General features: G+C 36.3%; 1 protein-coding gene across 2 annotated transcripts in view; it reads right to left on the bottom strand.

Moving 5' to 3' along the window:
- Nucleotides 1–8899: 8899 nt before the first annotated feature.
- The window catches only part of SLC30A5 (solute carrier family 30 member 5), a 29967-nt gene continuing 12514 nt past the window's right edge, over nt 8900–26352 (bottom strand). Inside the window, exons 5-16 of one of the 2 annotated variants that reach the window (XM_079918563.1) lie at nt 23769–23856; nt 21109–21196; nt 19832–19908; nt 19419–19589; nt 18677–18965; nt 18284–18492; nt 17411–17568; nt 16401–16530; nt 13850–14051; nt 12833–13059; nt 10951–11079; nt 8900–10340 (exon numbers count right to left, since the gene is read on the bottom strand). In XM_079918563.1, coding sequence (XP_079774689.1) covers nt 10170–10340; nt 10951–11079; nt 12833–13059; nt 13850–14051; nt 16401–16530; nt 17411–17568; nt 18284–18492; nt 18677–18965; nt 19419–19589; nt 19832–19908; nt 21109–21196; nt 23769–23856 — 1939 coding nt within the window. In that variant the 3' untranslated portion in view covers nt 8900–10169. The remainder of the gene's footprint in view (nt 10341–10950; nt 11080–12832; nt 13060–13849; nt 14052–16400; nt 16531–17410; nt 17569–18283; nt 18493–18676; nt 18966–19418; nt 19590–19831; nt 19909–21108; nt 21197–23768; nt 23857–26352) is intronic. The other variant, XM_079918564.1, reaches the window with a different exon arrangement.

Genomic DNA, 26352 nt, shown 5'->3' with positions numbered 1-26352 from the left:
CAAATGCTGGAGAGGGTGTGGAGAAAAGGGAAACCTCTTGCACTGTTGGTGGGAATGTACATTGATATAGCCACCATGGAGAACAGTAAGGAGGTTCCTTAAAAAATTAAAAATAGAATTACCATATGACCCAGCAATCCCACTACTGGGCATATACCCTGAGAAAACCAAAATTCAAAAAGAGTCATGTACCAAAATGTTCATTGCAACACTATTTACAATAACTAGGTCATGGAAGCAACCTAGATGCCCATTAATAGATGAATGGATAAAGAAGAAGTGGTACATATATACAATGGAATATTACTCAGCCATAAAAAGAAACGAAAGTGAGCTATTTGTAATGAGGTGGATAGACCTAGAATCTGTCATACAGAGTGAAGTAAGTCAGAAAGAAAAAGACAAATACCATATGCTAACAAATATATATGGAATTTAAGAAAAAAAAAATGTCATGAAGAACCTAGGGGTAAGACAGGAATAAAGACACAGACCTACTGGAGAAGGACTTGAGGATATGGGGAGGGGGAAGGGTGAGCTGTGACAGGGCGAGAGAGAGTCATGGACATATACACACTAACAAACGTAAGGTAGATAGCTAGTGGGAAGCAGCCGCATGGCACAGGGATATCGGCTCCGTGCTTTGTGACCGCCTGGAGGGGTGGGATGGGGAGGGTGGGAGGGAGGGAGGTGCAAGGGGGAAGAGATATGGGAGCATATGTGTATGTATAACTGATTCGCTTTGTTATAAAGCAGAAACTAACACACCATTGTGAAGCAATTATACCCCAATAAAGATGTTAAAAAAAAACATAATGGAAAAGAATATGAAAAAGAATGTATATATATAGATAGATAGATATGAATACATGTGAGCATAAATATATATATATATATATACCTGAATCACTTTGCTGTACAGCAGAAATTAACATAACATTGTAAATTAACTCTACTTCAATAAAATAAATAAAAAATAAATAAAATTAAAAAAAAGAGGAAGATGTACATATCTGAGTAATGGAATATTAGTCAGCCATAAAAAAGGGACGAAATTGGGTCATTTGTAGAGATGTGGACCTAGATACTGTCATACAGACTGAAGTAAGTCAGAAAGAGAAAAACAAATATCGTATACAAGCACATATATGTGGAATCTAGAAAAATGGTACAGATGAACTGATTTGCAAGGCAGAAATAGAGACACAGATGTAGAGAACAAACGTATGGACATTTGAACTGATTTGGTACAGATGAACTGATTTGCAAGGCAGAAATAGAGACACAGATGTAGAGAACAAATGTATGGACACCAAGGGGGGAAAGGGGGGGTGGGATGAATTGGAGATTGGGATTGACATATATACACTAATATGTATAAGACAGGTAACTGATAAAAAAAATAAAGTGACACTCACCATTTGACATACTTGTACACTGACAAAGAGCTTCTTATCAATGTTTTTAATTTCTTACTCTTAAGTGTTAACAGCCAGCCAAGGAGCATAGACATTTGAGGAAATCCTCCAACTTAAAAGAAAGAGACCTAACAAACAAATATAAAAAGAAACTCCAGGGGACTTCCTTGGTGGCACAGTGGTTAAGAGTCTGCCTGCCAATGCAGGGGACACAGTTTTGAGCCCTGGTCCGGGAAGATCCCACATGGTTTGGAGCAACTAAGCCCATGCTCCTCAACAAGGGAAGACACCGCAATGAGAAGCCTGTGTACCACAACGAAGATTAGCCCCTGCTCGCTGCAGGTAGAGAAAGCCCTCACGCAGCAACAAAGAACAGACAATTCAAGGAGAAGAAAGCTAAGAAATAAACATAGAAGTTATTTATATCATCAGAGAAAGAAAAGGTAATAATGCATCCACAAGCAAGTTTTAGAAAGAGCTCTTGGAAATTAAAAATATGATAACAAACATTAAATATTCAATAGCAGGTTTGTAAAAGAAAATCAAGAAAATTTCCCAGAAAAAAGGGCAAGAAGACAAAGAGATGAACTATAGAAAAGATAAGAAATTTAGAGGATTATTCCACAAGGTCTGACATACAACAAATAGCAGAGTTCTAGAGAAAAAGACAAGAGAAAATGCAAAGAGTAAATTATTAAAGAAATAATACAAGAAAACTTCCCAGGACTAAAGGACATGAGTTTTATAAATCCATGTCTGAGTGCCTTGCACTATAAGTGAACCAAAGACTCATCTCATGGCACTGTGCTGGCGTATAACATTTAGAATAAAGGGAAGACCCTAAAAGGAAACAAAATCAGATAGCATACAAAGGATCTAGAATCAGAATGGAATGAGACTTTCAAAAGCAATGTCGAAAGCTACAAGATTCTGTGGGAAAATGATTTTCAATCCATAGTTCTGTACCCAGCCAAACCATGAAACAGTCATGAGGTAGAATAAAGGCATTTTTAGATTTGCAAATTCTAAAATTATCTCCCATGTACTCTTTCTTAGGAAGTTATTGGAGTGTGTATTCTCCTAACAAAGACGGAAATTTAAAAAAACAGTAATTCCAACACAGGAGAAAGGCAAAAGAAATTCCCAAGACTTTAGGTGATCCTAGGCTGACACTTTTTAGTTGGCCTGAGGAGCAGTCAGTACACGTTGGAATAGAATGATAAGGAAGGTGGGTTCTAAGTGGGACATCTCCAAGCAAAAAAATGAAATTGATAACTTACTTGAGGTATTTGAATGTACTGAGAAGAGATTTACACTTCTGGTGGAGTTGGAGATTAATGAGCGATAGGTACAGAAAAACTAGGCAAATCAAAATAAGCAAGGCACTATTAAATCTGGAACAAACTAGCTGTTAAAAGAAAAATTGGAAATCTAATCATAATACGGTATTTAGGGCACTTTGGTAAATCATATGGTCATAAAATAATTAAAACACTGAATACTGATTTAACCCCAAATTAGGGTTCAATTATATTGGAACGGTGGGGCGAGAGGGGGGGTTGTGTTTGAATGTGCATATGTGCTGATGGTATAAAAGAGCTAAAAACCCTCATCTTCCATTGTTAGAAGTTAGTGGGTAATGTTTAAAACTGTATAACAGCTACCAAAAAAACAGCAATAGAAGAAATTTATTGAGCATTATGACTGTAAACAGCAAATCACACAGTTAAAAGAATAGAAAATGATTCTTTTTAGAGAGCAGGAATGGGAGACAGGGGTGTGTTGATTTTGTTAGAAGTTTAAAAGAACTATTTGACTTTTTTTTTTTTTTTTTTGCGGTACGTGGGCCTCTCACTGCTGTGGCCTCTCCCGTTGCGGAGCACAGGCTCCGGACGCGCAGGCCCAGCAGCCATGGCTCATGGGCCCAGCCGCTCTGCGGCATGCAGAATCCTCCCGGACCGGCGCACGAACCCACGTTCCCCTGCATTGGCAGGCGGACTCTCAACCACTGCGCCACCAGGGAAGTCCTATTTGACTTTTTAAAACAATACACGTGTGTAACTGAAAAAAAAAATTAAGTTTAAAAGACTGAGAGTGGTTGATTGTATTGACTGAAAATCAGGCACATTCACACTAAAATGTTGATAGAAACAGGAGTTGAAAAAGATGACAGTATACATAAAAACACCATAAAATAACTTCCTCAGTTGTGTACATTGACTGTATACATTTGTAGAGCTGATGTATATTTTAATCCCTTATTACTGTCCCTTAAATTGTTGATAGCACTGGGGGAGATTTGCCTTTTTTAAAAAATTTAATTTTTTTTTTAGGTTTTAGATGCTATATTTAATAGTCAAGGAGGTTATACAATAAAGAGTTAGTCCACCTCCACAAAGGAAAATATATTAAAAGGTTCTTGGGTTTCTTTCAAAAATATTCTATGCACATATAAGAGTACATACTTTTTTTTTTTGGCCATGCCACGTGGCATGTGGTATATTAGTTCCCTGATCAGGGACCAAACCCGTGCCCCCTGAAGTGGAAGCACAGAGTCCTAACCACTGGACCACCAGGGACTTCCCATATAAGAGTACATAGATTGCCTCTCACCGTTGTGGCCTCTCCCGTTGCGGAGCACAGGCTCCGGACACGCAGACTCAGCGGCCATGGCTCACGGGCCCAGCCGCTCCGCGGTATGTGGGATCTTCCAGGACCGGGGCACGAACCTGTGTCCCCTGCATCGGCAGGCGGACTCTCAACCACTGCGCCACCAGGGAAGCCCTGCTTTTACATATTTTTATATGCTCAGTAACTGCTGCCTTCTTGTGAGGGCAGAGACCATATCAGACCTCTTTGTATCATCCACCCGGCTTTGTACACTTTAGGCATTTAATGCATCTGTTGCCTTTAACAAAAATGGTTCCCACAGATTAATTTAGGACTGTTGCCTTGGGACTGTGATTAGGACTCTGCGCTTTCACTGCAGGGGGCGCAGAACTAAGATCCCACATGCTGCGCGTTGTGGCCAAAAAAAAAAGGACTATAGCCTTGATTGCATAGGATTGCAAGGGCTTGATCACCTTATATTCACTGGATCTAAACCCTATCATTTTAAGTCAGAGAATAAGCAACTGGCCCTTAGACCACAGCTATGGGGGAGAGTCTGACTCCTAGGCCAGCCAGTGTCCAGCCCACTATATCAATTTTAGTCTTTCATGTTAGGCATTCCTATCCTGCTCCTATGGAAAATCAAGGCAACCGACAATAGGAAACCCTACTTGAAATAAGGCATTTGAAGAGTATAAGTCACTGTAACTTACCTGATGATTTTTAAAGAGCTAGAAAATGAAACCCCATATGATTACCTAACAGGTCTGTGGTTAACTTTTCCTTCCTTCCCCCCTCCCTTCCTTCCTTCCTTCCTCCTTCCCTCCCTCTCTTTATTTTGGTTGTGCCGGGTCTTAGTATGACAGGCAGGCTCCTTAGTTGAGGCTCCAGGGCTCCTTTGTTGTGGCATGCAAACTCTTAGTTGAGGCATGCATGTGGGATCTAGTTCCCGGACCAGGGATGGAACCTGGGCCCCCTGCATTGGGAGCGCGGAGTCTTAAGCACTGCGCCACCAGGGAAGCCCCTTGTGGTTAACCTGTAACCTGGTATTCAAATATCTTCAATGCCCTGCTCCTAACCTTCGTAATCATAGGCCTACTAACTCCACACCCACACCCGAAAGCCATGATTGTGCAAAACTGAACTACTGATGGGTATACGCACTTTACTCCAGAGGAAATTAATCCCCTTGCCTTCTATTTCCAACCCCACTGGTCTCTTTGATCTATCAAATGCCACCTCCTTTGTGAAGCCTCACCTTCTTCCCTTCAGCTAAAAGTAACTTCTCCATTTTCTGAACTTTGCCACTCCCTTACGGCACCAAATCTCTCTGAATCTTGAATTATAGTTACATACATCTTATCTTCCCTACCGTAATAAGCATAGTGAAGGCAGAGTTTGTGTCTGATTTTTTACCTTAAACAGCGAGCTTTTGGGTAAGAGGCAATGAACATGCTGCTTAGTCTACCCAAGTCCCCATCCTCTCTCATTTAGGCTTGGGCAAAAGCCTTCTAACTCTTCCTTGGATTCTACTAGGCTCTTCTATCATGATCCTTTTGAAACACATCAGCTCGAGTCAGTTCCTTACTCAAAGCCCTTCACAGACTTTCCATGTCCTCACTACACCACTTGACTGATTTTGCTGCTATCACACTGGCCTTCTTGCTTTTCTTCTATCATGCTAACCACCTCCTGCCTCAAATGCCTTACATTTGATATTCTTTCAGGATAGAATAGTGGCTATTAATAGAATACAGGACTTCCCCGGTGGCGCAGTGGTTAAGAATCCTCCTGACGACGCAGGAGACACGAGTTCGAGCCCTGGTCTGGGAAGATCCCACTTGCCGCAGAGCAACTAAGCTCGTGCACCACAACTACTGAGCTTGAACTCTAGAGCCCGCGAGCCACAACTACTGAGCCCATGTGCCACAACTACTGAACCCATGTGCCTAGAGCCCATGCTCCACAACGAGAAGCCACCGCATGAGAAGCCCGTGCACCGCAATGAAGAGTAGCCCCGACTCGCCACAACTAGAGAAAGCCCGCATGCAGCAACAAAGGCCCAATGAGCCAAAAATAAATAACTAAATAAATGAATAATAAATTTATTAAAAAAAAATAGAATACGGTCTAAGATACTAGGTACGATTTGCTTCCTTACTCAAATCAGGTTGTCTTCCCCCATAGAGATCCTTTTTGGCCATTCTCTAGCACCCCTGTTAAGGGTGAAACCAGAGTGCCTGGTTTGGACAGTTGGCTTTACCACTTACTGGGTGTATGATCTGGGGGCAAGTTAACCTTTTTCTTCCTCAGTTTCCTCATCAGTAAAATGGGGATAATAATTACACATATTGATTGCTTAGAACACTGCCTGCCTGGTACACAGCAAGCGTTCAATAAGTTATTGCTTTTCCTCATAGTGCTCATCACAATCTGACATTTTTACATATTAGTCTGTGTCCTACACTTGAAAGTAAGCTCCTTTAGGGCAGGACTGTTTTATTGGTGATTTTATCCCTAGCTCCTAGAGCAGTGTCTTGCTATAAAGAACTTCAATGCATTTTGTTGAGTATGAACGGATTTATTCAATGTTTAAAAAAAAAAACTACTGAATTGTATTATTTTCTTAAATAGGCTTTCCATAACTGTGTGAATATTAATATTGACAGATCTATGTATTGTACTTTGTTGCAGAGGAAACCTCCTTGGCCTTTAAATTCAAGTGGAAAATAGCCACAAAGAGGAACAATGTATCTGAAAAAAATCTAGTCCACTATACTGTGTTATTGAACTAGATCAGTTATAGCTAACTTATTATGTGATAATACCAGAGTACTAGGAGAAAAAATGGATAATTGTGTGCTTACCACACAGTAGCTTCGAATAATTACCAGCAAATTATAAAAGCACTTGAAAAAGAAAATGCAGAAGTTATACTTAAGATTTTGACAATTGTATACACCTGTGTAACCACCACTGTGCTCTAGATATAGAACACTTCCATCACTCCAAAAAGATCTCCCTGCCCTTTTTTTTTCTAACAAACTCCCAGTCTTTGCAAGGCAAACACGTGGCAGGCAAAATAATGACCCCCAGAAAGATGTCCTTGTCCTAATGCCCAGAACCTGTGAATATGAACACACCTGTGACTATATTACACGGCAAAAGGGACTTTGAGATAGGGGATTATCTGGTACCTGGGTGGGCCCAAAGTAATCACAAGAGTCCTTAAAAGTAGAAGAGGAAGACAGAAGAGTGAGTCAGAGAAAGGTGCTACAGTGGAAGGAGAGGCAGGAGAGATTTGAAGTGTAAGAAGCACATGACCTACTCTTGCTGGCTTTGAGGATGGAGGAGAGGGGCCACAAGTGAGGATGGAGGAAAGGGGCCACAAGCCAAAAAATGCAGGTGGTCTCTAGAAGCTGGGAATACCAGCAAAGGAACAGGGACCTCAGTCACAATCATTAGGACTGAATTCAGCTAACAACTTGAATGAGCAAGGAAATGGATTCTGAGAGCCTCCAGAAAGAAATGCAGCCCGGTGGCAACTTGATTTTAGCCCAGTGAGTCCCATACTGGACTTCTGACCTACAGAATTGTAAGATAATAAGTTTGTGTTAAGCCCTAAGTTTGTGGTAATTTGTTATGACAGCAATTGAAAATTAATGCTCTATTGAAAATTTCTATGCTCTATCACTATAGAGTAGTCTTCTCTGTTTTTGTACTTTATATACATGGAACCATATAGTAGACCTCTTTTGTGGCTGGCTTCTTTCAATTATATGTATATATAAATATATATATATATAAATACATATATAGACACACACACACACACACACACCCATATATATATATATTTTTTTGTCGCACCCTGCGGCATGTAGGATCTTAGTTCCCCGACCAGGGATCTAATCTGTGCCCCCTGCATTGGGAACGAAGAGTCTTAACCACTGGACTGTCAGGGAAGCCCCTCACTTATAATGTTTTTGAGATTCACTTATATTGTTTGTAACAGTAATTTTTAAAAAACTGCTGAGTAAGTAGTCCATTGTAAATACACCATAACTTACTTATCCATTCTCTCGATGATGGACATTTGGATTCTTTCCGGTTTTGGGGTCTCAAGAAGATGTACATTCTTGTACCACTCTTTTTATAGACATGTTTCCATTTCTCTTGGGTAAATACCCAGGAGTAGAACTGCTGGGTCACAGGAGAGCTGTATGCTTAACGTTAGAAGAAATGGCCAAACGGTTCTCCAAAGTGGCTGAAATTTCAAATTCCTACTGGCAGTTTGTGGGTTCCAGTTGCTCCGTATCCGTGAATTTGAGCAGATTGTATTCTCATTTTATGTATGAGGAAAAAAAAGATACCCAGAGAGGCTGATTTGCCTAAAGTCATATGGTTTGTATGAGCCAGAACCAGGACCCTGGTGCTCTCCATACTGGAGTTTACCTACTTTCCATCTGTACTCCCTCACCCTTCAGTGTTGCATTCTCTCTCATCTTGATAGTTGTCCATCACATTAGTTTAATTTTCTTGCTATTTTTATGCCTTCCAAGGGAAATGACAATTAAAAAAATGATGTAATATTTATTGTACCTATCTACTTAAAATTTTTTAATGTATAAAAATTACATTAAAACATCAATATGCAATTATTTTCCCACCACTCAAAAATTTTAATATGTATTGAAGATTTTGGACCAGAAAATGTGTAAAGAGAAGACAAGAAATATCAAAATAACTTATAACAAATTTCTAAAACCTCTCACATTTTAAATTTGTAAGACAAAAATATGATTTAAATACATGTTTGCCATTATGGTATAGATAAGAAAATAGCATCCATACTAAAATTAATTCATCCTACTTATCAAAATTCCTAGTATAAGAGTGAAAATACTCAGCTGCTTATAAATAGGTATTCAAAAGTTTCTCTTGGTCAACATTCTTTGGTGTTCATAAAACTGCATATATTATTATGTATCTATTTATCATACAGTCTTTTCAGACTATACATTCAGTTTAAATTGTAAATAAAAAAATATAGATATTACTATAGAAACTAGTTATAGAGTAAGTATTTTGATTTCATAGTGCCCAAGGGTTTATGAACAGGATTTACTTATTAAACTTTAAAATAACCACCTAATTCTTTGATATTTCTTCTACATCTACATGTTCCAGAAATTAAAAAAAAAGTTACATCTATAGGCAGAAAATTAACTCTGAGTTGACAATTATTTATGACTCTCTCCACTGGCTGTTCCACAACATATGAAAAGATGAAAAGCCTAGCATTGCTTGGATACCAGCTTAATAAGCAACTTGGAATGCCAGATGCATAACAAGAAATGGAATTTTCTACTTTAGAGGAAGAAGACAAGAGTGAATAACATGAACACAGCTTAGTCTAAGTTCTTTACCCTAATAAAGTAATTATTCATTTGCAAATATTACCAAAAGTAAAAAAATTTATTTTACAGAGTGGTTGGCTTTTGTAATACATCAAAAACTGTCATGTTATCCTTCACTATTCTCACTGCTGCCTCATATCAGTGGTTGAAGTTTCTCCCAAATAATTTAGTTTACATTTAAAGTGGCAATACAGGTTTTACTTAATGGATTTAAGTTATAATTAGAAACCAGTTTTATATACAGAAAATCCATAAATATAGAACTTTTATTCCTATTTTATCCTAGGGCTATGCAAAAAATTGACTAAAAATTTTTCATTTGGGTCTTTGTAATAAACATGTAAATACATTATTTACAATGGAGATGCTTTCTTACAGAAAGTAAACACACAGAAGTTATTTTGGTCTTCACTAGAATCCATCATTATATGTTCACTTTTGAAGATGATATGATACATCATGTTCACTTAAATTTTAAGTTTCCTGTTTTACACGTAATTTAAACAATTATTTTACTTGTACAATTAACGCTTCATTCTGTATTTAAATTTCCTTTAAGAAAGATTCCTTGATCCAACTGTAGGGAGCTTTAAAATTTTTTTCAAATACCACAAAATGTTTCTGTACAATTATGTGCAATTTTCTTCCTTCTGGCGATATTATAAATACCCGGTCATTTCATCTTCATTGTTCATACCCCAGGGGTAATTCCCAAGTTATCTCACATGATGTAAGTACCATCTTTGTAGTATTTCATGGACTCCATTTGTTTTGTCATAGCCAGAACATCATGAAATCCAGTACTTAGGCCAGACATATGTTGAAAGTATGCTTCTTTTTCCACTTGAATTGTTAAATTGTTTACTCCAGCATCTTTAAGTATTCCTGTAACCTGTTATAAAAATCCATACATTTAAAAGCATTTAGATTAATGCATTTAGTACACTTGGATTAAATAATAGATATCACATTCTTTAAAACAGCCACAGATAGTCAATGATAAGTCCTTAAAATAATGTTTATTATTTAGCTGGTCAAATATTACATAGGATCTTTTAGAAGGCCAGTAAATCACTGACCTGACATTCAAAGTAGAAAAGGAAAACAGCTACTGTTTCCAATTCGGTAGGTCTAGAATAGGGATACAGGAACTGTTTTGATCCTTATCTCCAACCATGACACATACCTGCCAACTTTATTATTATTATTAACTTAGGACTATATTTATAATAACTTATTTCTTGACCATCTATTGGGAACCAAGGTGGATTACAAATGAACTTTTTTTTACATTAACTTAAGCTTGTCCTCCACATACTAAAACTTGACTTTATTTTTTACCATTTTTGGATATAAAACAAATCTAGATGTAAAAAAACAACTTACCCTTGGACAGCTGTAAGAATGATATTTTTAAACAATTAAATGACTACTGAGCTGTATAACTTACAATGTGTGCAATTACCTCAACTGAAATTATTTTAAAAACTTAAGATTATTACCTGCTGTACTATTCTTTGTTCCAGCACATCAGATGTCACCTGTATATGAATTGTTCCTGCCACAATATTGGCAGAATGACGCCAAAAATGTGGATCTCGGTATGATATTAATCCTTCAATTTTCTGTAGCTGTCAAATAAAAGGAGAGGTGATATAAATGGATTTGAAGGCTAATTTACTGAACACAAAGCAGTCTTTCTAGTCCAGAAACCATTATTAAGCTGCTTAAAAAAAAAAAAGTAATAAGGAGAGCCCAGAAATGAGAAAGGAATGGGAGGGACAACTAACTTCAAGTAAAGGTGTCTAAAATATTTTGACCTGGCAGTGATGCCAGGGAAGGAAGTTTGGAATAGGAAGTGAACAGGGTTACACAGGTGACTTTAAACCCATTTTCACCGATGTAAGATGTACTTTGCCTAGTCTAAACATTGGATACGTTCAATAAACCATGTTGTTTCCTTTATATTGATACAAACATTCCAGTATTATTTGTTATATTTGAGATAACACATGCAAAAGATATCCTTCATGTTCAACAACGGAGGGCTAGTTAAATAAATTATAGACTATCCACACAATGTAACACTACGCTGTCATTAAAAATGTATTAGAATATTTATCAACATGACATAATTAAGTGGGGAAAAATTTACAAAGCAGTACAAAACATTTTTTTGGCCATTTTTATTTTAAAAATATTTTTATACAGAAAAACGACTCAAAAGTGTTTCTGGGCTTCCCTGGTGGGGCAGTGGTTAGGAATCCGCCTGCCAATGCAGGGGACATGGGTTCAAGCCCTGGTCCGGGAAGATCCCACATGCCACGGAGCAACTGGGCCCGTGCGCCACAACTACTGAGCCTGCGCTCTAGAGCCTGTGAACCACAACTACTGAGCCCACATGCCACAACTACTGAGGCCCACGTGCCTAGAGCCCGTGCTCTGCAACAAGAGAAGCCACCGCAATGAGAAGCCCACACACCGCAATGAGTAGTCCCTGCTCACCACAACTAGAGAAAGCCCATGCACAGCAACAAAGACCCAATGCAGCCCAAAAAACAAACAAAAAAACCAATAAATAAATAAATAGATAAATTTAAAAAAAAGTGTTTCTTTCCAGGTGGTGAAATTATATGTGATTATTATTTTTTTCTTTTTTCTACTTTGAAGCTTTCTGTAATGGATATGTATTATTTTTGAAATAAAAAACTTCCTTTTTTAGTAGGATGTATTAGTTGCCAATTATGAGAAAGTGAGAAAACTTTACTAATTTTATTTATGAAACCAGTGGGTTAAGATGCTATACCTTAAGTATTCAAGATGCCAACTGTTCATCAGCAGATCCTAATTACTTTAATATGATATGTCAGGGACTTCCCTGGTGGCGCAGTGGTTAAGAATCCACCTGCCAATGCAGGGGACACAGATTCGAGCCCTGGTCCGGGAAGATCCTACATGCTGTGGAGCAACTAAGCCCATGTGCCACAACTACTGAGCCCACGTGCCACAACTACTGAAGCCCGTGTGCCTAGAGCCCGTGCTCCGCAACCAGAGAAGCCACCGTAATGAGAAGCCCGCGCACCGCAACGAAGAGTAGCCCCCACTCACCGCAACTAGAGAAAGCCCGCGCACAGCAACGAAGACCCAATGCAGCCAATAAACAAATAAACAAATAAATAAACAAACAAATAAATAATAAGATATGGCAAACCACAAGCTGAAATACATTCTATTTTGTGTTTGGTTTTTCTATGAATTGCCTGTTTATATTATCAGTCCATTTTCCTACAAGACTGTCATTTTCATTTCTCATTAGGTCAACTTATTTAATTTCAAATACTATTTTAAAAGGAAGAAGACTAGTAAACAAATTATACACAGTACCTTTTCTAAGGCAATATGTAGTTCTTTTTCATATTCTGGTGGCAGTCTCAGAAGGAGAACCTGACAGGCATCTTTAATCAGTGGGACAACACTGAGAAATATTAATATAGCGATAAAAAGAGAACAGAGGGGATCAGCAATGAACCATCCAAACTGCTCTATAAGAATGGTGGATACGATCACACCAATACTGCCAAGTGTGTCTGCCAAAACATGTAGAAATACACCTACAAGTAAGATACATAAAATATTAAAAATTAAAGCACATTTAATTTAGTTCTTTTATTCATTCTACAAATATTACGAGGTACCTATTATTCACCAGGCACTCTGCTAGGGGCTGGTACTTCAAAATGACTAAACATGGTCACTTCCATCAAGGAATTCATGGCATAGTGGTGAAAGTAAAGATGTGGGCAACTATTACCAGTGTGGTGAGTTTTATGATGGTGTGTGGGAAAGCTTCCTAGAAATCATACATGAGCCAAGTTTTGACATTACCTAAATTATTTCTACTAAAATATCAGAATAGGGAATTCTCTGGCGGTCCAGAGGTTAGGACTCTGCACTTTCACTGCTGAGGGTGAGGGTTCAATCCCTTGTTGGGGAACTAAGATCCCACAAGCCATGCGGTGTGGTCAAATAAATAAATAAATAAATAAAACATCAGAATAAATATCTCAACATAAATGATACTTCCCCATATTTTTTTCAGTACAATAAAAATTTCTTAGTTCTTTTATAGTGAAAGTGCGTAATGCACAGTTTCCCTTGCAACTAATATTTACTCAAATGTCACTATGAAAAGGACTCTATAATTACAATAATTTATTTTTAAAAATTGACATTTATGAACAGTTGTGAGCATTTTCTGTAACAGATGACTTTAGATCTCTTTTTAGTTACAGGTTGGTTTTTTAAAATAAAATTGTACCAAGAGCCCAATATTTAATACAAATAAACAATGTCAATTCAGAACACAGTTGAAAGGTAGGACAGTATCTGGCAAGGACTCACCCCTCATGTTAGCATTCATGCCTCTGCCTGCAGATCCGTGGCTGTGACCGTGCCCATGGTCACTGTGTCCATGCACATGGTGTGAATGGCTGTGATCAGAGGAGTGACAGCTTCCTTGAGAAGCTCCATGGGTATGGTTATGGGCATGGCTAAAGGCACAGATACCAATAAGGTTTACTATCAGCCCTCCAACTGAGACTGGCTAGCAAAAAAGAAAAAAGAAAACCTTTAAATTTGTAATTAAAAAAATAAACTTGTTATTTAAAAGTTATTATGTTGCTATATATGTTTTTTGGTTTATAGTTTTGAAAATATTCATAGTAAAACCTCATTAAATTCAATAAGAAAATTTTAGAAGTGTGAATTTTAGAAGAAGCATTTAACTTTCAAATACCAAAGTGCTCACAAGTAAAAGGATTTAGATTTGCTTTAACTAAATGATTAAGAATAAAAACGTACTTGATTCAGGGTTTATGAATAAATAAATGATGCTAAAATTTTGTTTTGTTTTGTTTATTTAAATAAAGAGTTTGAAAGTACTGCTTACTAGAGCAAGTATACACTGTACCTGAAATCTCATTTATATTACTAGGTAAATATCAATACTTTAAAAGGCAATGATTGTAATTTACTAATGAGTGGATTACAAATAAACACAGTCTTACTGTTTCTTAACTATAGTAAAATTTCCCAAAGTAAAAAAAATACAATGGAAAAGCATTTTTTAAAAAACAAAGTAAATGAGATTATCTTGATTTAATGGTGCCACAATAACACCCCAAAGGATACTTACCCTTGATCATCCCCTCTTACAAAATGATTTTGAATAGTAGCTCTAGCTCAGGGCACTATTTAATTTACATACAGCTACAATTTCTCCTTTAGAGAAATCCATTTGTTTTATTTTTAATTTTTTAAATTAAAAAAAAATTTTAACATCTTTACTGGAGTATAATTGCTTTACAATGGTGTGTTAGTTTCTGCTGTATAACAAAGTGAATCAGCTATACATATACATATATACCCATATCCCCTCCCTCTTGCGTCTCCCTCCCACCCTCCCTAACCCACCTCTCTAGGTGGTCACAAAGCACCAAGCTGATCTCCCTGTGCTCTGTGGCTGCTTCCCACTAGCTATCTATTTTACATTTGGTAGTATATATATGACCATGCCACTCCCTCACTTCGTCCCAGCTTACCCTTCCCCCTCCTCATGTCCTCAAGTCCATTCTCTACATCTGCGTCTTTATTCCTGTCCTGCCCCTAGGTTCATCAGAACCATTTTGTTTGTTTGTTTTTAAGATTCCATACACATGTGTTACCATATGGTATTTGTTTTTCTCTTTCTGACTTACTTCACTCTGTATGACAGACTCTAGGTCCATCCACCTCACTACAAATAACTCAATTTCGTTTCTTTTTATGGCTGAGTAATATTCCATTGTATATATGTGCCACATCTTTATTCATTCATCTGTTGATGGACACTTAGGTTGCTTCTATGTCCTGGCTGTTGTAAATAGAGCTGCAATGAACATTGTGGTGCATGTGTCTTTTTGAATTATGGTTTTCTCAGGGTATATGCCCAGTAGTGGGATTGCTGGATCATATGGTAATTCTATTTTTAGTTCTTTAAGGAACCTCCATACTGTTCTCCATAATGGCTATATTAATTTACATTCCCACCAACAGTGCAAGAGGGCTCCCTTTTCTCCACACCCTCTCCAGCATTTATTGTTTGTAGATTTTTTGATGATGGCCATTCTGACCGGTGTGAGGTGATACCTCATTGTAGTTCTGATTTGCATTTCTCTAATGATTAGTGATGTTGAGCATCCTTTCATGTGTTTGTTGGCAATCTGTATGTCTTCTTTGGAGAAATGTCTATTTAGGTCTTCTGCCCATTTTTGGATTGGGTTGTTTGTTTTTTTGATATTGAGCGACACATATCTTAATTGTGGAAGAATGAAAAACTAAACAACAGTTATAAGTCAATGTTGCTAAAAGAAGATTGCACAAGATACAATGGGAATATTCAGAAAGGGAAATCTAACACACTTTAAGGTGGGAAGAGAGGGACTAAGGGAAAGTATCCCACCAAAGGTAACTTTAGAAGCAAAGCCTAAAAGGGCAGAAGTGAGGGAAGGGCGTGAGAACTATAAGGAACAGCGCATGTAAAGATTTGGAGGTACAGGGAAAACATTAGAAGTTCCCATAGCAGTAATTTAATCTAGAGTAAAGCCTTTGAATATTTCCTCAGGTATTCAAAAACACATCTTCAAACAAAAACGTTTAATAAGGCAGAAAAGAAACTGTTTTAGGATATTATCTAATATTTGACTACTAGTGTATTAGAGAAAAGTGTATTAATTAATTTCGAAGAGTCAGCAGTGTAAATGTAAATAGCAAGATAGGAAGTTATGTTAATTTAAATTAAAAAATAAGTAAATAAAACCTTCCTAGGTCAGTAACTACAAGTAGTTAAACTTTAGCAGGGAAAAAGCTGTATGAGTTTGAGCAGAAATTCAAATAGGAAAATGAAAAGACTTACTGTTAACATGTGTGTGTCTAATTCCGGAGGATCAATTAATCTAGCCACTGATTCCATAAACACGAAAAAAGCTATTACCACTAGAAAAAGCCCATTAATAAATCCAGAGAGAATTTCTATTCGGCCATACCTAAAAATGCAGAATATATTTTTAGAAAAGGAAAATGACAAATATTTTTAAAGTATAAACATTATTATGTTACAAATGAGGAAATGATTTTCAATGACAGATTTTCAATTACACAAATAGTAAGACTAAAAAATTACCAAGATTATAAATATCATACTAATGCTGGAAGGTTCTTTCCATACATATATGTTTGTTGAAATCTTATATATTTATCAAAGTCCTTTGTCAACGTCCCTTCTTACACAAAGCCTGTCCTAATTTCTTAGCAAGAAGTTATTTCTCTCTCCTTTAATCCTTTGGTGTTCTCTGTATCTCCGTCACAGCACATAGATTGGGCTTTGTATCCAAATTTTTTGTAATTTGGAGTCATCCATCTTTCAAAATATAAACAGCTGAAAGTAAGAGCTGAATTTATTAACCTATTTACAATAGTTCTTATCAAAATATCTTGCACAAATCAGGGATTCTAATATTCGCTGAACTGAATGATGACTTAGTGAAAGGCTACTGCATCATTTCACTAATGATGACTTAGTGAAAGGCTACTGCATGCATAGCCACTTTAAATTTTGAATTCTCTTTCTAACTGCAAAGATGTGAATGACCATGAACATTCCATTACCTCAAAGAACACTGTTGGCCAAATAGCTCACTATTTAACTGATTTTTTGCTATCTACCTATGAGAGGGATTTGTCAGGGAGTATATAGTCTTAAGCTTACTGCCATTCGGTATTTATCAAATGCTTGGTTTAGTTTCTCTTATCTACTTTAAATTAAAGAAAAATGAAGCTCTGAAAAATTAAATTTGTATTAAAAGTAGTAAAATTTTATTCTATAAGATGGAATTTGCTACAAGCCTTGACAGTCAGGGTACCTACCCATAGGAGAAAATCCGAGTTGCTTTCCATCTACTCATCAGGGCTGCAAAAAGTCCCATGACCAAAGCAGAGCAGTCAAAGAGCATGTGAAATCCATCTGAGATCAGACCCAGACTATTGGTCAACACGCCATAGAATAATTCCACAAAGGTAAAAAGCTAAAACACGTTGAAAAAAAAATAGGAGAGGAGTATGTTGGGAAATACTGTTTCAAGAGAGATTTATCAGAATTTAATCATAAGGATTTTAACCTTTAGTTACCCAAACCTTACTTGAAGATATTATATAACTGTCTCTTTCGTTATTTAACCGGTTCTCACACAAGAAACCTCATTTCATATAAACTATAAGAAATCAAGCTAAATCAGATATGTCTATCTTATAAACTATTTAAAAGGGGATAGTTTTATTTATATGTCTGTACAACTAAATAAACTAGACTATAAAATGTCAGCAAACTGGTTGGTAGTGAGATCTTATAAGGAGTAGATAAAAATCTTTTTTTCTTTTTGGCTGTGCCGTGTGGCTTGTGGGATCTTAGTTCCCCGACCAGGGATTGAACCTGGGCCCCTGGCAGTGAGAGCAAGGAGTCCTAACCACTGGACCACCAGGGAATTCCTGATAAAAATCTTTATAAACTACTATATCTACTAATTTGAAATAGCACACTAAACCAACGTTTTTAAAATACTTCAAAAAATTGTTTAAGTAGTATGAATATGATCCTGTAATCTTTCTAATACTTAGAGAAAATATAATTTTAGCCCATTTCTAATTACTAAAATTATTCGGGAATTACTAAAATTATACCAGAACTGTCAAAATTAAAAGATTAAGCTTTTAAGATATGCCACTAATATTTAAAACTCTTACCAGATTCAAGCACAAGAAGTAAAAGATCTGTCTAGAGTCATTCTCCTCAAGAATTTGTTTTAGTGATTCCTTAATAAACCTAGGGACTGACTGGGAGCTATGCTGAAAAGCATCACCCATGAAGTTATAAAGAGGTGTTCCTTCAGGAGAATATCCAATTAGGGTACCTTTCTGTCCTCTCTTAGAAGGAGATGATAAGATGTTGGCAGCTAGAAACGGAAGAAAAAAAAAAAAAAGGGATATTACAAAAGTTTAAAAAATTTAAGCCACCAAAACCCAACACAGTATCTATCAGCACTAAATGTATGAAGCATTGAACAAATTCCCAAATTTAGTAAATGACTGAACATCAGAATCCAAAAGATGAAATTTGCTAAGGGGAAAAATGCTTACACAAAATGAAGAATATAGCGCTCACTACCACCCCTCCAGAAAGGACGTGTTCTGTGCTCTCCTGGTGTGCTGCTTTGTTTATGGCCCGAAGCTGGTCTGTTATTGGATGCGTCGAAAAATTTCCAAAAAGTAGAGCACTAATAAAAATGGGAAAGGATCCATATCGGGCACATTTGGAAACTTCCATTTTGACTGAACAAATGGAATCGACATAGAAATCCAGGATCATGACAAAAAAAACAACCGTTGTGAAAGGCATAATGAGAGAAAACCAAGACTCGACTTTACTCTAGAAATTAAAAAAAAAAATTGTTAATTCCATACGGGTATAAAGTTCACATCTTATATTTTAGTTAATCCCTTTATGTATAAACAAATATTCCCATGATTCAATATGATTTGTAAAATGCCAAAATATAAGAGTTATAAGATATTGGCACATTTTCCTAGTATTCCCCAAAGTATTAAAAAAAGAAGCATTATTGTTTAATAATTTTATAAATACTTGGTGATATATAATCCTTGGGTTTGTGGGTAGGTATTAAATTATTATTAATATTATTATTAGTATTTAACTGATTTCTATGGGCCACAGGAATGGGAGGGATATATAAATGTAATAGGACTCGATAATTTAAAGCCACTTGCAACATCAAATTGAAATAAAATACAATGTACTGAACTAAAATCTATAAATAACAGCAATTTATTTTACTTATTACCAATAAATTCCTGCTCTTACCTCAGTTGTCACAGAAAGAACAATGACCCATGGGCATAAGAGAAGCACAGAAACAAAATGGGATAAAGCTTGAAGACGTTTGGTTCCACCAACATCTATAGAGAGTTTTCTGGAAGCTGTATGAAAACCAACTTTACAACACAAAGCCAGTACTAGCAATAATACTCCACCCTATGAGTAAAAGTAGATAAGTCTCATTAGAAACACACAGTTCAACACTCAAGCCTTAAATACATAATATTTAAAGAAATGGAGCTAGCATGTTTTTTCCATAACCCAAATTACTGAACTACTTAAATGGTTGGCAGTACTGTAAATTACTGATAACCTATTTTAAATGTACTTTTATAGCTACAGTTGCTGTAACTTTTCAGAATCTCTTGATCACCTTAGGAACAAAGAAAAGAACATACCTTGTGATCTGCCACACCTAAGAAGGCAATGGCTGTGTAAAGCATGTGAGTTAGAGCACTGTCATGATGTCCTTCAGCTAAGTGAGTTGGAGTGAAGGAAAAAAATTCCAAATATTAACTCTTTGAATCCTGAAGTCCTCCTGGAATTTTAGCTACATTATTTTGGGTTGAGTATACACTAATCTGAGGGCAAACTTGACTATCCTCAACAATATGTTTCCCTTAAAAACAAAAGGAAATAATTAAAAATTTAATTTTGGGACATGATTTATAAATTAGAATGGCCTATATATATTTCTTTTGTTGTCTCCAAAACAATTATAATAGTGCTTAAGGCACAGTTGTTAAATTTTAGTGCTTAACCTCCAAAAGACATATGCATGCATACTCTAAAGAGGACAAAGGGACAAGGGCAAGGAACCTCCTTAGATCACTCCTATCCAATGGAATTGGATATGCCATGTAAAAATCAGTGCTAAATCTGTTTCTAAGTCATTGACCACATAAGCCTCAGCAAAGCAAGCAACAAGCAAAAGGGTACAGTGGGCAACAATTGTCTAACAATCAACCTGGAGTTCTGCAAAGTCATGCTGTCCTCTTTCACTGTAACAAAGTAAACTGACATTAGTTAACTAATAGGTTTTACAGCAGTATCAGTAACCAGAAGGATCAAAACTGGTGTTCTGAGTCCTGCTAAATGGAGTGGGCAAGGGTATGTAGATAGGAAAGAATAGTGCATGACTGCAGAGGAAAATGAGTAGATATATTTGATTGGAAAGTTGGGTTTATATAAGAGACAAGTGGGGGATGAGTTGGAAATAATAATTTAGAGCAAGAGGGAGAATACCAGGTTAAGGAATTTGAACTTCTTCTTTCAGGCAAGATGCCAAAGGTTTTTCATTTAATCTCAAAAAAGTTTCTATTTAATAATTGCCACTGACTTCTAAAAGGAGCATTTAAATTGTTAAATTACAAGAGAGCAAATAGATTGATTTTGTTGAGTGGTAAATCACCTATTTTTTTTTTAATAGCATCAGGACATTCTAAAATATTCTTTCATTGTCCCTAAATTTCTGAAAACTTAGGGTGCTGTAAAAGATATTGAGATGCTATAAAATATTTAATTTAGAATGAATTTATTCATTATTTGAATACTGATTTAGAATACCTACATCAACCTATGAAAGTTTCATTCATGATTGATCAGTATAATTCAGTCACTCCTTCATTTCCCATTGTGCCAGACTAAACAACTCCGATCTTTTGCAAAAGGATACGGTGTTCAGCCATTTTAGCCATGAGATCATCATTGTCGAAAAGCAATAGGCAGATCACAGCAATAATGAAAAAAGCAGCCCCTCTTGTCTGAAAATGAAGAGAATAACAGCAAGAATAGCTTTTTCAAGTGTTGATTTTTAAGACCATGACTATACAAATGCTAAAGAAAATTTTTTTCAGATAAATATTTAAAGAAAAAAATAACATCTGACGTTAAAGTCCTTATACTGTACAACATAAATTTACAGTATTAACAGTAAGATACAAAAGTAAAGAGCTCCAACAAATCCTGTAGGGTATTTTTAGGGCACTGGACAATTTGACAACTTCAGTTGTCTCCTTGCTAGTACTGATCAGCATGTTACCATGTACAAACCATTAAATGTTCACAGAACTAATCTTCCTAAATGTTACTTTGCTTCTGTTTGAAAAGCCCAAGTAACTAAGGAATAATTAGTAGTGACCTAATTTATTCTACAACATGCAAGTAATAGAGAAGACAGCTGATTTACAATAATGTCAGTAACCTAGTTACCACTCTTCTAGGGAAAAAGAACTAAGAGGGCATGTTAAGAAAATTAGCAAAGTCATCTCTAATAGCTAGTAAAGGTATTAAAAGCTGAATACACTTCTTATGTTCTCATTCCAGGGAAAGGATTTTGACAAGAGAAAATTATAGAAAGGGCATACTATCCACGTTTATGCAAATACTTCAGAATTTTTGGTACAGGAGCAATCTAAATAGTATTATTATACACTCTTTATTTACAAATTTATAGGTGTAATACCAGATATTTCGATAAAATAAAAATTTTAAGTGAAAAATGAGGATCCTATTTTATTCATTATATGACTACCACTACATTTGATAAATTCTCTATTAGTGTGGTAGGTATTTTGACAAAAGTTAGTATACATAAACCACATAATTGAAAATTTCATAATTTTCATTGAATCAGGACAAGGTAACATTAACAATACCCAAATATGGAGAATATAACTTAATCTTTTCTTAGCAAAGAGGGCAACTGAGAATTTTGTGATGCTTCAGAGTCAGACTAAGGAAAAAAAAAGTCACAGTCCTGGCGAGATGCCCAGATTCATTATTGACACTAATGACAGGATATTAAGATCCATACTCTCATTTCTGATTAGTGCAGTAAAATGTTTGTTTAATGTTTTAAAGTCATTTGTATTTCTTTTGTGAGTTGTCTTTTCCTGCCCTTTGCTCATTTCTATTGAGGATCTTCAGCATTTTTTTAAACTATTTGAGTGATTATATTTAAAAAAAAAAAAGGTAGGGGCTTCCCTGGTGGCGCAGTGGTTGAGAGTCCGCCTGCGATGCAGGGGACACGGGTTCGTGCCCCAGTCCGGGAAGATCTCACATGCCACGGAGTGGCTGGGCCCGTGAGCCATGGCCGCTGAGCCTGCATGTCCAGAGCCTGTGCTCCAAAACGGGAGAGGCCACAACAATGAGAAGTCCATGTACCGCAAAAAAAAAAAAAAAAAAACTTTTATCTGTGGCAATTTGTTATTGTTGTTAGTTTGTTGTTTGCACAATGATTTCTGTTACACAGATGCTTGTAATCATTATGCAGTCAAATGTACGTGGTTTCCCCTTCGTGATTTTTTTCTACTGGTTTTATGCTCAGAAAGTTCTTCTCTGTCCACAGATTAATTATCCATCTATATTTTATTCTATGCTTTTACAAATATCTTTTTTTTTTAACCACAAAAATCTTCAATCCACTTGACATTTATTTTGGAGTACTCTGTGAGTGAGGGGAAAAGATTAAATAGTGGCATATGCTTTAATACCCAAGGATCCAATTTGAAATCTACAGGCTTGGTAGACTCTGCTCTACTTGGCATGTTACTTTGTTCACTTTATTTTATTCATCTGCCTCCATTATTTAGCCTGAAAGCCCCTTTCAGAACAGAAACTATTAAACCTTATTTGCCTTTATTTCTCCTTTCCTCTGTAACGAGCACAATGCGTCATGCATAGGAAGCATTTAATTTGGTAAATAAAAGTATTGTAGGTGTAAGTTATAATTGCACATTGGTGATGCATTTACTGAAAAGAGATTAATACTTAAATTATGGAAGATGAATAGGGTCACCTAGTTGGCAAAACATTCATCAGACTTTAAATATAACAAGGTCTTAGGGACGTATTTTCCAAAAATGATGTATAGAAGTTAAGAATGAGAGAGGAGAGGGATCAGGTATAGCATGAAGGAGATGTCTGTGGTGATCAATCAGTCCTGCACCTTGACTGTGGTGATGGTTACACAAATCTACACACACACACATATACACACGAGTGTATGTAAAACTGGTGAAATCTGAATAAGGTCCATGGATTGTACCAATGTCAATTTCCTGGTCTTGCTAGTATAAGAGCTGGGTAAGAAGTTACTATTGAAACTGAGTGAAGGGCACAAGGACCTCTCTGTACTATATTTGCAGCTTCCTAGGAATATATAATGATTTCAAAATAAAAAGTAAATATCAAAATGGTTGTGAGAAAAATTTATAATTAGCAGAAAAAGCCTCTGCATTCTTTTAAATGGTAAAGGATCCTATTTTACTGCCCTAGATAGTATTTTACATGTACACTTTCAATTTTCAAGTAATGAATAATGTAAAATTCTACCTTTGCTGGTCCTCCTCCAGAACTAGTGAACAAAACACTGAGCAGTGAGATGACAACAATATCACTGTGCTCGAATAGCAGCAAAGTCCTACAAAAATAAAACATTATCATTCATGAAATATATCTGATCTTTATCAGGAAGCATGAATTCAACGAGAGTAAGGGAGAAGAAAATAAATCTTTCCCCTTGATTTTCATAAAACATTATGGGAAAAATAAACATGTACAGCTGTTTTGGAAAATATTCTGGCATTATCTGTCTTAGGAAGGTTGAAGCTACAAATATCTAATAATACCACTTGTAGGATTATATCATACAGGTTTCTTGTATATATGTACCAGGAAACACTTATAAGATACCAGCATTGTCTGCAATAGCCCCAAACTAGAAACAACCTAAATACCCACTGATGAGAGAATGGATAATATAATTTAGAGTATATTCATTCAAAGGACTATTATACAGTGGTAAAAATGAATGAAATTCTATGAATATATTAAGAAATACAGAACTGTCTACTTTAAAAATGCTACAAACTGAATGTATGTGTCTCCTTCTCTCCCCCATTCATACGTTAAACTCAATCACCAACGTGACGGTATTAGGAGGTAATGAACACCTTTGAGAGGTGTTTAGGTTATGAGGGTGAAACCCTCATGAATGGGATTATTGCCTTTATAAAAGAGACCACAGAGAGCTCCCTCGCCCTTCTGCTATGTGAGGTTACAGTGAAGAGACAAGACGGCTGTCTATGAACCAGGAAGCAGTCTCTCACCACACACTGAATCTGCTTTGCCTTAATCTTGGCCTTCCTAGCCTCCAGAACCATGAGAAACAAATCTGTATTTTTTAAAAGTCACCCAGCCCATGGTATTCTTATTATAGCAGTCCCAATGGACTAAGACAAAAAGAGTGAATTTTATGGTATGTGAATTACATTTCAAAAAACTAACACAAAAGTGAATGAACTATATATATATGTGTATATATATATACACACACACACTTACACACACACATACATACATACATACACACACACATACTCTACATGCATCAAAATGGGCAAATCTCAAACACAACACTGAATGCAAAAAGTATGCTGCACAAAAATACATGCAATGTAATTCTATTCATATAAAGTAGAAAACTTGCAAAAAAGAAATGTGTACATATATGGTAAAACTATAAAGAAAACCAAGAGAATAAAGATCAAAATTTAAGATGCTGGTTATATCCAATGGTAGGGGGAGAGGGGGATACACAGGGCAACAAAGGAACTGGTAAGGTTTTATTTGGGGGGATACATGAATGTTCATATTTATTTATATTTATTCTTTTATATGTATGAATATTAAAAAAAAATTATTGCCAGCTAAAGGGAGCTTATAGGATCTACATTGGAACAGATTTTCAGCTGCTCATTAGAAAAATTTTCATTTTTCCTCCTTATTCAAAAATCTGTAATGAGAACACAGTAGTGATTATTTTAGTTAATATTTGGGAGATTACAATAAAAAAAATATATCAGCAGAATGATACTAACTTAAAATAAGACAGGCTATGAAACACCAAAGGAGTCTTTCTAATCAAGAAACTGAATGACAATTTTAGTAAAAGAATGAGAGGGGCAGTGTTGGCAGAGGAGCTGGTGGTAGTGAGTGGTTGTAAGGGCAGAAGTAGATGACTAAATAAGGAGCCAAGGAAGAATTTAACAACTTTCCCCCTTCCTTCCCTAGCCTAACACACAGGGACAGTGATTTAGTAACAAACAGACCAAAAGATCACTTCATGAATAAGAAATTACCGCTCAATCATATTCAAGCATAAACTGAAAAGGTTTTCTCCAAGCTGAGAAATCCCAGCCAGCTTTCCCACCACGCCAGGAAGCTGCTGCTGTCACGGACAGGGATATGACATTGGAATTATATACACCCTTCCTTTGACAAAGCACAGAGTAAACAAGCCAAAGGGAGCCAAACCCAGAGCTATTCTATTGTCTGGGAGAGGAGAAAAGACTTTTCACAAAGCATTTCCCACTGATCACTTTCTACTGTCCACTCCATCATCCTCAGTGAGACTCTTCAGAACACCCTTCATCTTATTCCTTACCTCTTGTCCCATATTCCGCCCCCCCCATCAATGGCAAGGCACTTTTGCTTATAATTTTGAGATAGAGAAATATTAAAATAAGACTTATGCACAGTTGCACCTGTTATGATTCCTATTAAATTAAGTGGCCCTAAAGCATTCCCCCCCTCCCTGAACCGACCAATTTACATTAAAAGATCTATAGAGACTTAAGGGAATATGAAATGAGAGTTAAACTTATCTTTGACGATTGGCTCACTATTCCCAAGACATCTGTTTATAACCGTATCTTTCAAGCATCTTCTGCGGGCAGTAGAGGACTTTCAGAGTTGGGGGGAGGGGGAAGCATTTTTTAAAGATTTTCCTTTCCTCCTTACTGGTTGATTTTATTTACCATTTCAGACTTTTCATTTCTAAAATCAGCTGCTAAAAGGGATCACCAATGAATAAAAAGTCACGTATTCTAAATTTTTCTGAAACTGTTTGGACTCT

This window comes from Stenella coeruleoalba (genome assembly GCF_951394435.1).
Source record: "Stenella coeruleoalba genome assembly, chromosome: 3".
In the NCBI taxonomy this organism is placed as follows: Eukaryota; Metazoa; Chordata; class Mammalia; order Artiodactyla; family Delphinidae; genus Stenella; species Stenella coeruleoalba.
The sequence above is the reverse complement of the archived record's forward strand: the minus strand, read 5'-3'. Positions and strand labels throughout refer to the sequence as shown.